At 38.9% G+C, this 13,926-nt stretch overlaps 2 protein-coding genes across 4 annotated transcripts in view; one reads left to right on the plus strand and one right to left on the minus strand.

Annotated features, from left to right (window-relative positions):
* The window catches only part of hspa12a (heat shock protein 12A), a 260,655-nt gene extending 248,433 nt beyond the window's left edge, over window positions 1-12,222 (minus strand). The window contains exon 1 of the mRNA XM_043712820.1: window positions 12,173-12,222. The gene's annotated coding sequence lies outside the window, so the exon portion shown is untranslated. The remainder of the gene's footprint in view (window positions 1-12,172) is intronic.
* Window positions 12,223-12,413: 191 nt separating this feature from the next.
* eno4 (enolase 4) overlaps window positions 12,414-13,926 on the plus strand; it is a 48,400-nt gene continuing 46,887 nt past the window's right edge. For 2 of the 3 annotated variants that reach the window (XM_043712822.1, XM_043712823.1), the window contains exon 1: window positions 12,618-12,802. In XM_043712822.1, coding sequence (XP_043568757.1) covers window positions 12,623-12,802 — 180 coding nt within the window. In that variant the 5' untranslated portion in view covers window positions 12,618-12,622. Of the gene's footprint in view, window positions 12,473-12,617; window positions 12,803-13,926 lie in introns of those variants that run through there. The other variant, XM_043712824.1, reaches the window with a different exon arrangement.

The raw sequence follows: 13,926 nt of genomic DNA on the forward strand, positions 1-13,926 counted from the left end.
TGGGTTACTCCGGAGAGTCGGAGTGGACCTGTTGGGCCGAAGGGCCTGTTTTCCACACTGTAGGGATGCTAGGATTTTATCATGTGAATTACTTTTGGCTTGAAAAGCAGTCAGTCAGTCAGGCAAACCGATCATTTGCTTTAATTGGTTATTCACATCTCTGTGATGGCTTGTGGAATGGTGGCATTGATTATTGGAGTTATAACGTTGTAGCATCAGCAGCATGAATGCCAATGGTCCCTGCAAAGGCAAGCACTCCCATCTCTTGTGCCACATGATTCCATGAAAAGGGTGCCACACAGCTCTACTAAGATGAAGTGAAGAAGATTGCTGACAGGGACTTTTCTCAGGCAATGGGAAACTAGTGCTATGAATCTCGCTCAAAAAAAACACTTTAACCCAAAATGTGAAAGCCCAGCCCAATGTTCTTACCAGAGTATCCAGCTTATTCTGTTTTTTTTTAAAAACATGATCAATCCACTTGAATGATCCCTACAAACAATTGCATTTTGTATAGATTGTGGCATATAAATAATCTTGAAGTGTAAAGTGATTCTATTCTTTCCGGGTCAAATTGTGTTTTTTGGCCTATACATGTGTAAATTGACAACTCTATTTTCTGCTAATAGATTTCCTTAGCCTTCCTGGATTATACCAAAAACAGAAATTGCTGGAAAGACTCAGCAGGTCTCACAGCATCTATGGAGAGAAAGCAGAGTTAATGTTTCGAGTTGAATAACCCCTCTTCAGTTGGGAGTAGTTGGGAAAAGTTTGGTATATATTGGATTTAAATATAGGAGGTATGTTAGTAAGTTTGCAGATGACAGCAAAATAGGTGTTGTAGAGGACAGTGGAGAAGATTATTTCAGAGTACAATGGGTCATTGATCAGATGGGCCAATGGGCTGAGGCATGGCAGATGGACTGTAATTTAGATAAAGGTGAGGTGTTACATTTTGGTAAAGGTAAAGACTTATATAGTTAATGGTAGGGCTCTGGGAAGTGTTGCTGAACAAAGAGACCTAGAAGTGCAGGAGCATAATTCCTTGAAAGTGGAGTTGCAGATAGACAGGGTAGTGAAGAAGGCATTTGGCATACTCACCTTCATTAGTCATAACATTGAGTATAGGAGTTGGAACGTCATGTTGCAGCTGTAGAGGACATTGGTTTTGAAATATTTCATACAATTCTGGTCACCCTTCTAGCGGGAGAATGTTGTTAAACTTGAGAGGATCCAGAATAAATTTACAAGGATGTTGCCAATAATGGAGGGTTTGAGTTATATGGAGAGGCTGAATAGACTGGATTTTTCTTCCCTGTAGCAGCGGAGACTGAAGGGTGACATTATAGAGGTTAATAAAGTCATGAGGGGCATGGATAGAATGAACAGGTAATGTCTTTTTCCTCAGATGGGGGAGTACTAAGCTAGAGGGCATAGCTTTAAGGAGAGAGGAGAAAGATTTAAAAGGGACCGGAGAGGTAACCTTTTCACACAGAGGGAGGTGCATTTCTGGAATGAGCTGTCAGATTAAGTGGTGGAGATGAGTACAATTACAACAATTAAACAACATCTGAATGGGTATTTGAATAGGAAGAGTTTATAGGGATATGGGCCAAAGTTTGGCATATGGGACTAGGTTAGATTGGAATGTCTAGTTGGCACAGATGAGTTGGATCGAAGGATCTGACTCTATATGCTAAAGAAAGGATGGGGAGAGAAGGAATGAGTAAACAATAGGTGGAGATGGAGCCCAGAGAAAGATAGAAAAACGGTTTGTCAGACAAAGGGCTAGGTAAAAGCCAGCTTCCTAATATAATCCCATAGAGTCAGAATATTTAAAATCCTTTTTACCGCTAAACTTGGCATACATTATATTTGGTATGAAAAATAACCTGCCTTTTGAAAGGTCTTTGTGATGATTCAGTAATTTCAGTGTACAAACCCAAGATTTAAACTACCATCTTGTGAATGGTGTAGCCCACTTGTAGTCTGTCGTAATTGTAGCCAAATGCTGGGTGGGTAGATGCATTACATTTGACCCCTGATTACAACACTGGGTGGAATTAGTTAGTCCAGTACAAAAGGTCACAGAATTTAAAATATAGATTTGTTAAGCACAAAATGAATTACTTCTGTTTTATTCCCCACTTTTTTTTTCCTGGTTCAACTCTTATATCAGGCCTCATTTGCAAACCTAACAAAACATTACAGGATTTCACGGATTGTACTGGTTACGGAAGGTTCTTCAAATTGCCTAGCTTTTCGGCAGCAAGGGACATTTTTGTAAATGTTATTTTATTAACAAATAGTTAATATCTTGATGCGGAGATGCCGGTGTTGGACTGGGGTGTACAAAGTTAAAAATCACACAACACCAGGTTATAGTCCAACAGGTTTAATTGGAAGCACACTAGCTTTCGGAGCGACGCTCCTTCATCAGGTGATTGTGCCTGATGAAGGAGCGTCGCTCCAAAAGCTAGTGTGCTTCCAATTAAATCTGTTGGACTATAACCTGGTGTTGTGTGATTTTTAACTTAATATCTTGACTAAGTATCAGATGTATGAATAATTACACAGTTCATGTGTACATGGTACAGTATATTTTTTAAATCAGTGATGTTATGAGATTACACACAAATGAAGGGAAAGATAGCCTTCCTGAAAATAGAAAATAAATCCAATTTCAGATTTATAAATAAAACTGCACTAAGTTTTGATTCTTGCAAACACTATGCTAGGATTTTTGTCTCATTGTCACAGATACCTGAAGCTCCCTAATACTTTCAGCCAGCAACAGAATGGCGTTAACAAACACCAAATGCTGGGAAAATTCAGCAGGTCTGGCAGCATCTGTGGAGAAAGAAACAGAGTTAACCTTTATGTTTGTCTCTGTTTTTGTTTCAGATTACCAGCATCTGCTGTGTTTTGCCTTTAATAGAATGTTATTCAGTTTAGCCTCTTAGAAAAGAATGAAGGGTAATTGCAATAGCAAAATGTTAGCTCACAAATTAATGCATCTATAGAATAATTGGACCATTAGTCAAATAGCAGCACCCTGAGATCTGGTGCAAACCTTGGTATATGTCAGGTTTAATATTTATTAATATCAATGCAAGTTGGTAACTTTACATCTTACACAGTTACCAAAATGTAGATTTCCTGGAAAATCCAATTAAATTTGGAGATAATGTTTTAAGTGAAATGTTATTTTTATCTCCTTGCAATATGTTTTCCTCACAGTCATTGCATTCTGACATTGATATTCCATGTAATGATGCAGCAAGTATTTTTAAATGACAAACAGATTTTACAATCAAAATCAGCAGTCTGAAAAAATACAATTTTAAATTTGCTATTTGATATGCTGTTGGAAGTTGTGGCAATTTTCGTATAAAAGATAGTGATTTGGTTAATAGAGCTATGCTTTCTTGGCTGGATCAATCATGAATTGAAAAGCTTTGCCACTTGCTGGAAATTCAAGAGCAGCCCCATCTTGGCATGATGTGGAAGCCCAACCAGATTTTACAACCTTTGGTCAATTAACTGCCTGCAGTTGGCACTTCTGCACTTTAAGGAAGGACCTCTTGCCCTAAAAGTTGCCAGTCAGATTGACAAGCAACTCTTCAGTCTCAGCAGTATTACTGGGAACAGTGGCTACGGCTGGTACTGCAACAGGTCCAAACAAGCCAGAATGCAGGATGTAAAATACAAGTGATGCTCAGGCTAGGCACTTAAATGTTCTTTAATTGGCTATTTATGGCCTTCAACTTGTCTAATGGCAGGTTATCATGCACTTTTCCTATCACTGACAAAATGACAGCAGCAGTAGAAATGCATATCTAACTCCAAACTTCATCCCTGCCACCCTTTGCCACTTATGATGATCTCTGAAAGTTGACTGCTTGGAGGGGTAATGGAATAGAAAAGCAGAAAAGGGAAAACTCAGCTGACTGACAGGAAGCCCAGAGAAAACAAAGGCCAGCAGATCATTAATCTCATCAGCCCACCATGTTCTTCAGCAGGAAATGCAACAGAGTTTGTTATGTCAGATTAACACAAGGCAGTATGAAACAGTGCTGACCATCATGGTGCACATCATCATTCATATGTCAGAAGGCTGCCACATAAAAAAAATGGCCAGATAGGAGCTAGTGAAATGAAATTATCATGGATATGTTTGCTAATTCAATTCACTTTTATTTTTGAATGTTGATTAAAGGGTATTGTGATTGATTTTGTATGTGAACTTTCAAAATGTATTTGCCAAGCACCACATAATTGATTTACTCACAAAATTAAAACCTTTGGGAATAAGGACAGTGGCACTAAGAACAAAAATGTGCAAGACAGAAAGAGAGTTCTGGTGAATTGATGCTTTTCAGGCTAGAGGTTACGTCTCAACTGGTGCAATTACTCAGAATGAAACTCAGTTTAGGAAGTTGGAGGGGATTTATTAGTTTGGCACCAGAGATAAGGAATTTCAGTAACGTAGAAAGACTGAAAAAGGTGAGTTGTTCTTTTTTAAGCAGAGCTGGGTAAGTGGAGATTTGATATAAGTACAGTATTCAAAATCATGAACAGTTATGATAAGACTGAGTAATAAGAAACAGTTATCACTAACAGAATGGTTGGTAACTAGAGAACTCAGATCAAAGGTGAGTGGCAAAAGAATTGAAGACAATATGAAAAAGCTTTTTTATGTATAGTGAGCATGTGGAAGATTTTCAATATATATTTTATATATACATATTATTTCCCAGGATTTTAAGCATTGCTGGAAAGGACAGCAACTGTTGTTCATCCTAAATACCCTTAAGAAGGTCTTGATAAGGCAGCTTTTTGGATTGCTATTGTCCGCCTCGTATATGCACAACTACAGTGCTGTTAGGAAGCAACATAGAGGCATTGGAGAGAGGACAGAGGCGATACATCTAATGTGTGGGTGTACATATCAAGTAAGAATTGACCAATGGGTTCCTTTTCTATTGAAGAAAGAAGGTTGAGGGATGACCAAACAGAGGTCTTTAATCTTATGAAATGTCTTGATAGAGTGGAAACAGAGAAAATATCTCCTCTGATGAGGAAAACTATAAGTAGAGGCCGCTGATAGGGAATTCAGAAGAAAACTCTACCAAAGGATGTTAAGAATGTGGAAAATCGCTGCTGTAGCATAGTTGGAGAATTATGCACATGCTCAACAAGCATTTAAGGAGAAGGAAATAAATGACTCTGATGGTGCATTTATGTAAGCAAATATTGTAGGAAACTTGAATGGAACATAAACATGGCATGGGCTGATTCAGCTGAATAGACTGCGTATGTCTGTGCAATCTTATGAATTGTTAAGACCTGAAAAGGATAATGGAAACCGATTCAACAGTGACTTTCAAAAGATAATTGAACAAATTTTCAAAGGGAACATTTTACAAAGATATGGGGAAAAGCCAAGTGGGACATATTGGATGGCTCTACAAACAGTCAGCAGGAGCATAATGGACCAAATGCCCTTCACCTCTATTATATCGTTCGGGAATATTGTAATAAACCAGGTTGGAGCAGCTGTATTTTTTTTGCTTTGACTTTATGACTCTGTGATAAAACATAGGAATTATGTAATATTAGTCAAGAATATATTGATAGTGTTCAGTGGTTTCCAAACAGAATCAATCATTTTGACACTAGAATTATTTGGTACCAGAGAAAATCAAATGGTGTGCAGATATTATATCAAACATCGTTTATATGATACTCTTGGTTTATGGTCATCTACATGCTGATGATGTCATCCCAAAACACATTTTGTGTCACATTCCACATGTGTCATCATCAACCATTATCTCTAATTTCTTGTCTGACATTTAGTTTTAATGAGCAGAAATTTCTTCAAATTCATACAAGATAGAGCACATCAGCATGATTTTCGGTGGGATGTTACTCATGCCCCACTACACATTAACAGCACAGAGGTGGAACGAGTGGAGACTGTAAAGCTCCTAGGAGTGGTCATCCACAACAAGCTTTCTTGGACTCTTCACGTGAATGCACTAGTTACAAAGGGACAAAGGATCTGTTTCCTTGCTGTACATCTCTATGACTGTATGACTATGTACTAGGGGTAATATATTACCAAGAGGGTTGTCTAACTAAGAAAGAAAAAATAAACAGTCAGGATAAATAGGACATTTACAGGGTGGAAAATTACAACTAGTGTGATGCCACTGGGATCACAGCTGGGGCCTCAACTACCTCCAATCCAAATAATGACTTGGTTGAATGGACTTAGCCACATTTCAGCCACATTTTCTGACAATACAAAGATTGTTAAGAAAGCAAGTTGAGATAAGATAAAGCAAAAAAAAGCTTTTGACAAATAAATAAAGAATAATGCTTTCGGAAGCTTAGAAGGATATGGGAAGTATAGAGGTGAAATGAAAAAGGAAATTAGAAAAGTAAAAGAGGTATGAAAAAATATTAGCCAGACAAATTATGGAAAATCCAAAAATGTTTTATTAGTCAAAACAAAAGAGAAAATTAAGAGGATGACTAAGAAAAATGTTGCACCTATTAGGGATGAACATAGTACTTCAATGTGGGTGCAGAAATAGAGAATCATAGAGATTACACATTACAACAGAAAGAAGCCCTTCAGCCCACCATGTCTGTGCCGATCATCAAAACGCATCTATGCTAATCTCATTTTCCAGCATTTGGCCCTTAGCTTTGTATACAGTGATGTTTCAAATGCTCATCTAAATAGTTCTGAAGTGTCTGTGGCTTTCCTCGTTGCTATTTAGCACTCCACCAATTTTCATGTTACCTGCACAGAAGTCTAGAGTGTTGATGTACACAAGAAACAGCAAGGGGCCTAGCACTGAAACATGTTGTATGCCACTGGACATTAGCTTCCAGTCACAAAAAAACCCTTTGACCATCACCCTCTGTTTCTTGCCATGATGCTAATTTTGGATCCAGTTTGCAAAATTACACTGGATCTCATGGGCTGTAAACTTCATAACAGTTTGCTATGTGAGACCTTGTCACAAGCCTTGCTGCTAAGTTGCTTTGGGACCTTAAATCATGATAAAAATGCAATCTACATTTGCAAATTGTTCTAAAATACAGAATATACCCAAACTTGTTTTTAGGTCTGCTATTCAACATTCTTAGTATTTACTGATATTCAGTTCCAGACATTGTAATAATGATAGTAATGGAAATGTTAGATCCCAGAGCGAGATCGAGCTTGATAGACCAAAAGTTTTATTTTTGTACTTTTGTTACCATGATGGTCAGTCACTGAATATATTCAAAATAAAGCAAAATGAGAACTTATTTTTGGAAGACAATCTGGAGAGGTCTTACCATCTCAGATGGCAACGAAACAGACTACAGACAGGAAATGGAAGACATCGAAAAATGGTGCACTGAGAACAATCTAGCTCTCAATGCTGGCAAAACAAAGGATCTCATTATTGATTTTCGGTGGGATGTTACTCATGCCCCACTACACATTAATAGCACAGAGATGGAACGAGTGGAGAGTGTCAAGTTCCTGGGAGTAGTCATCCACAACAAGCTTTCTTGGGACTCTTCACGTGGATGCACTAGTTACAAAGGGCCAACAACGTCTCTTCTTCCTCAAGCAGCTGAAGAAATCTGGCATGACGGCCAATCCCCTTGCCAACTTTTATAGGTGCACCATAGAGAGCATTCTGTCTGGATGTATCACTACCTGGTATGGAACTGTACCATTCAAGATCAGAGACGGTTACAGAGAGTGATGAACTCGGCCTGGACAATCGCAAAGGCCAACCTCCCATTTACAGAATCCATCTACCAGGCCACTGTCAAGGAAAGGCTGCCTTCTCAAAGATCATCCCACCCTAGCAATGCTTTTCTACAACCTCTACCATTGGGGAGAAGGTACAGAAGCCTGAACATACGCACCAGCCGGTTTCGAAACAGTTTCTAGCTTACTGTTGTTAGAATACTGAATGGACTCACAAACTATTAGCATTCACCTGCATCTGTGTTTTGGTTTTTGCCGCTGTTTACCTATTATTTAGGTATCTATGCTATTCAACTCTGTGATCTGCCTGTGTATCGCAAGACAAAGCTTTTCACTGTACCTCCGTACAGGTGACAATAAATTCAATTCAATTCATAAACATTCTCAAGAATGATTCAACCCTATTTCCCAGCAAAATCCTTTACAATCATCCTTTCCTTCACTCAAAAATTGCTCACTCGCCTGAGAAGGTCACAAGCATTTCCTCTTGGTAAATTTATGCACATTAATGTATCCACAGATGTAATTCTGTACATCTCTTCCCGTTACATAAAGGCATAAGCAAATTTACTGACTTTCTTGAATGAGAGATAAGACAAAACCTTAGTGCCTTTTCCAGTTACACTAACTACTTTCAGGCCACTAAACAGCACATTCACTACTATGGATCTTATGAACAGGACAAACTTGTAGCCTCCAGCCTCTGCATCCGTCTTGTTGTTGGTCATAAATCTTATCTCTTCAGCCAGAATCTCACTTGGTGGCTTGCTTAGTCATTTCGCTTAAGTCACGAGGTTTCTTGGAAATGCTTTTTTGACACAATACTATGAAGAGTTTCTGAGCCTTATATAAAAAAAAGACACTTTCACAGAACTGAAAACCAGAAGCCCATTTCCCTCTACTTTAGAACACAAATTTCCAAATAGTAACAGAATATAAAACTTCATTACGACATGTATGCAAACATATTTCCAAAGAATTTTTGACCAAACGTCTGACACATTGGAATCAGTTGGATCCTAACAACTATTGTATTTTCCTGAGGCACTATCTTTATACTGCCTCCAGAATTAATGAATATTGATTAGAGTTTTGCCAAAGTAAGATCTTAAGACAGAAATGCAATGAGAGAGCTGAAACAGGAAATTTTGCTAGTCTTTTTGCTGTCTCTGGAAGAATTACTACTTTTTGTACCAATAAATTAATGAAATTTATAAAACAAATTTCTGAAACAAAAATCTTAGAAATAATTCAAAGTTAGCCTAAATATAATTTAAAAAAACACCAACATAATACTGGAAATGGTAACTTTATTAATTTAAAAATTTGTCTGTCAAACAAAATTTAGACAATTGAAGCATAAACAGCTATCTCTTTTAGTAATTTTCTAGTCCTTACTGAAAATCTGTGTTTGGATGGAAAAAAGAAAACAGAATAAGTGATGTGACATAAAGACATGCTGTGGAAGCTTTTCGTCTTGCAGTCACAAGAATACCAAACCTCCAAAAGGAACAACAAAAAATACTGCATGAATCACCATGACCCTATTGAATGGCAGAAGAGGCTCAACAGGCTGAAGGGTCTATTTTCTGTTCCTAATTCTTTTATCATTATGGGAAAAGGTGGGAAAATGGACTATGATTGATTCAGGTGTTCACCAGGATAGTCATTACCCAAGCTTTTGTTTAAATTCAAAAAGGCAAATTGGTCCGGATTCATCAAGACATTGTGATGCACCAAATAAACAGTTGTTCCCCCAGATTTCTGTTTACAGAGAGAAAGTAAGGACTGCAAAAGCTGAACATCAGAGTTGAAAAGTGTGCTGTTGGAAAAGCACAGCGGGTCAGGCAGCATCCTAGGAGCAGGAGAGTTGACATTTCGGGCATAAACCCTCATTTTGTTTGCAGAGGACAGTGTGCTGCATATGAAAATTGCAGGACTCACAATGATTTGTTTGATTTCCACATGCAGCTCAAATCTATGGTGGCATTTCATGGCCTCATATTTATCTGAAAGTCAGGGAAAGGAACTGGAATTGTCATCCTCAACAAATGAAACAATATGAACAAAAGTTTTACTGCTCCCAATGATGGATTCAAATTCATATCTATTGGATCACCATTAAACATAATTGCACATCCTTGCTTAAAAGCATGTTACAAAAATTCTTAGACATGTCTAAGACTAGCTAGATGCGTGGTATTATTTATGATAGAATTCACTCTCATGATTCATTGCATCCACATGTGTATAGGTTGCCTTGTCTCACAAAAGTGATCATCCTTTATGCCTATCTAATTTATGACAGGCTCTGCACAACATGAATTGGTCGAATGGTTGATTAAGTTGCTACAACAGTTCTTGAGCAACCTCCCACATACACAGTGAAGAATTTTTTCATCATTGCAAAGACTATGTAAGATTTGCAATCTTGTGTCCATATGTTGTTTTGACATGCAGAGTCTATTAAGCAAAGTACTGCTGAATGAAGCCATTGATATTTGTGCTGTGTCATTGTATCATGGTAATCCAGATACAATGCTATTGTCAGAATCTGTATTCACTGAATTTATGCATTTAATAACACAGAGTTGAATTCAACTTTAACAATGACATACATGCTCAAGCAGATGATGTTGTCATTAGAATCCAGTGAGGCCCAACTCTTGGGAACATTTCATTAGTTTTCTTGAGAAATGTAGTGGTAAAAACTGACCTTTTATCACTTTCATAATTCCAAAATTTAAATGGTAGGTAAATTTGCCATACTTGATTCTGCAGAATTTTCTTACACCCATTAATAGCCTCTAACCTGTGCTCAAATTTGTCCTGAAAGTACAGCAGTCAAACATGGTCAATTTCCTTGACGTGCTAGTTGAACAATCCACTAATGAGTTCAATTCTACTTCCTACCTTCAGTAAGCCTACCTTCACTAAGCCGACCTTCACTGGTCACGATATGTACAGGGCCTCCTACTGGCGCATGTGCAATAGTACTGACCTTAGCAACAACTTCATAAATAGAGCCTGAGACATTTGCTCACCATGCAACCTTGATGCCAAAGTGTTTTCTTTTGTTGGATATTGGCCACTTCAAATAGATAATTGATTACTGTGCATTATGCAAGCTTATAAAAAGCCTAAGGCTGTTACTTTTGGTTCTGAAAAGTGCCCAGTCTACCTCAGTACTCTGATGGGTAATGTCTCAAATATTTGAACAATAGGTGAAGTTAATAGATTCATGCTGCTACAATGCAACAGCAATATGATAAATATTCTTGATCAGCTGGATGCTGCCTTCATGGCAAAAAGATTTTCTACCTACTAAGAATGTAGTACATCAATTGCAGTGCCAGTGTTAATGCATGTAGGTCATGTCTCCAAATTATTTGTGATTTAAATTATCGAACAACATGCCTCTTCAGGTGTTCACATTGGCTAGAGCACTGACTGCACTCAACAAGTCTATGCTTGCAAATTCAGAACATAGGGTTCAACATTAGATGTGATTTCAGAATTAGACAGCACTTACTCAACAATTCAACAATGTTCAAAGAACTATACTGACAACCAATTATGTTGTCTGTTGGGTTTGTAGTGTGCCTCATTTACATATGCTCCAAGTTACATAAGCGTCAGTCTCTGAAAACAGAAAGACCATGCCCAGTCATTGTGCATTTTCAATTAAGCAAAAACATAGACCCAACTATTCTTTAATGCATTCTCCACAACAATGCCTCAATCAGAGTCTACTTGCCAACCAATCAGCACCCTTCTCACATGCAATTTCAAATTTTGTTCTGCTTGGAGATCTTGACAGTATGTCCCTTTATCAGCAACACTAAAGTTCTGCACAGCCAAACAATTGTTTGTGGAACAGAATAACATGGCAACCCAAATGCATTCTACAGCCAACCACTTTTCTGATGATATGATATGATAGAAGAGGCAAGATCCTCAATGCCTTGTCTTCTGGTACTTGTGAGAATGAGTCAAGTTTCACCAAGAGGTTTTTTTTTTAGCCAAGAATATGACAAGGTAGCAAAAGTGAAACAAACACAAACCATGTCTTCTTTTTAAAATTGCCTATAGTTAAAGTGATCTCAATACTATGAAACTAGTCAGAATCACCAAAGAAAATGATGTTTTCCACTTTGTGTACTACACAGAAATTGATTCACATTATAGCTCCAAAGGTCTTAATTTATTGAAACACAATCTTCAAACAAAAAAGCAAATCTGTTTCTAAAAAGTTCAACTTGTATATGATTATTCAAGTCACATATGTAAGGTTGGTATTCATGAATATACATCTGAAGAAATAAGCAGTAGTCAACATAGTTTTAAAGGCATGTTTCTGGAATACAAAAATACTGTACCTACATAGTGCAGAGAACATCACAAGTGTTGCACACAGTTACACTGAAGTACAGTCACAGTTGCTCTGTCGGTAGGTAGTTTGTGCACAGCAACAGGACACTGCTGTTGAGTGTTGGCTAGTGAACTGGGGGAACCATAAACGTTAACGCAGAAAGAAAAGGCTGACCAATGGCATGAGAAGAGCCGCCTCATTTGCGTGATGAAGAAACAGCACAACGTTGGCAACAAGCTCCTGATCATAAACGTGCCCGGAGAGTGTTGGGGGATGGCCACATGCGTGCTCCAAGTGAACCAGCTCGCCAGGTAGACCCATGACGTCAAGCCCGACGGGTTGCCTAGCAACGGCAAAGGAAGCGGCAGGCCTAACTCTTCCCCCATTCTGAACGACATTTTGGTAACACTTTATAACCGGGAGCTTTGTTTAAGCAGACGAAGCGATCGAGCGGTGAAGGGATGTCTGCCGGCCCAGCCCCCCCTGCGAGTAACGGTCGCAGCTCCGAGGAAGCTCGCGACTTCTACCAACTCAAACAGCGCGCGGCCGAGTACTACAGGAGCAACTTGGTGCCGCAAAGAATGCAGCAAGTGCTCAACAGCATGTTTTATGACAATCCCGACGATGTTTACGGACACCTGGTGGGTGTTTAGCTGTGCTGCAAGGGAGGGGCGAGCAGTAAAATTGCAGAATCCCTGTTTGGCCAATGTATAGATCTGCACCAAAAATACTGCGCAGGACAAAAATGATTTTTTTTAAGAAGTTCATTTGTGGGATGTGGGTGTCACTGGCTGGTAAGGTGTCTTCCTGAACATCTGTACTCTGCGTGCTGGTAATTGACCCACAATGGCATTAGTGAGGGAACTCCAGGATTTTGACCCAGCCACAGTGAAATAATCTATTTCCAAGTCAGGATAGTGAGTGGCTTGGAGGGGAATTTGCAGATGGTGGTGTTCCCACGTATCTGCTGCTCTTGTCCTTCTAGATGGTAGGGGTCATGAGAATGGAAGGTGCAGTCTGAGGAATTTTGTCTTGTAGATAGTTAAAAATCACACAACACCAGGTTATAGTCCAACAGGTTTAATTGGAAGCACACTAGCTTTCGGAGTGATAATCACCTGATGAAGGACCGTCGCTCTGAAAGCTAGTGTGCTTCCAATTAAACCTGTTGGACTATAACCTGGTGTGTGATTTTTAGCTTTGTACACCCCAGTCCAATACCGGCATCTCCAAGTCATGTCTTGTAGATAGTACACACTGTTGCTACTGAACATTCATAGTAGAGAAAGTGGATGTAGTGTCAATCAAGTGGGCTGCTTTGGCCTGGATGGTGTCAAGCTTCTTGAGTGGTGTTTGAGCAGCACCCATCTAGGCAAATGGTGACAAGAAGACTTAGCAGGTCTGGATCAATCAGATACAAACACTTTCAGAGTCACCTGATCAAACCTTCCATACCAAGGTCTCCACTAGCTGCAGGTCCCTGAACAACATTAAAAGGGAAACTGGAGTTTCAGATAGATCGGGTGCTGAAGAAGGCATTTGGCATGTTTGCCTTTATTGGTCAGTGCTCTTTGGACAGTGATTTCCAGTCTCCATCTCTGTATAAAGGAGGTCGTAAACATCCAGACCTCCTTCCTGAGAACTCTTCAAATGAATCCCATATGCTTTGCATCTCCTCAGTTAAAGATACAGGCAACTTACTATACTGAAAATGTGTTGCTGGAAAAGCGCAGCAGGTCAGGCAGCATCCAAGGAGCAGGAGAAT

Source organism: Chiloscyllium plagiosum, chromosome 22, assembly GCF_004010195.1.
Source record: "Chiloscyllium plagiosum isolate BGI_BamShark_2017 chromosome 22, ASM401019v2, whole genome shotgun sequence".
In the NCBI taxonomy this organism is placed as follows: domain Eukaryota; kingdom Metazoa; phylum Chordata; class Chondrichthyes; order Orectolobiformes; family Hemiscylliidae; genus Chiloscyllium; species Chiloscyllium plagiosum.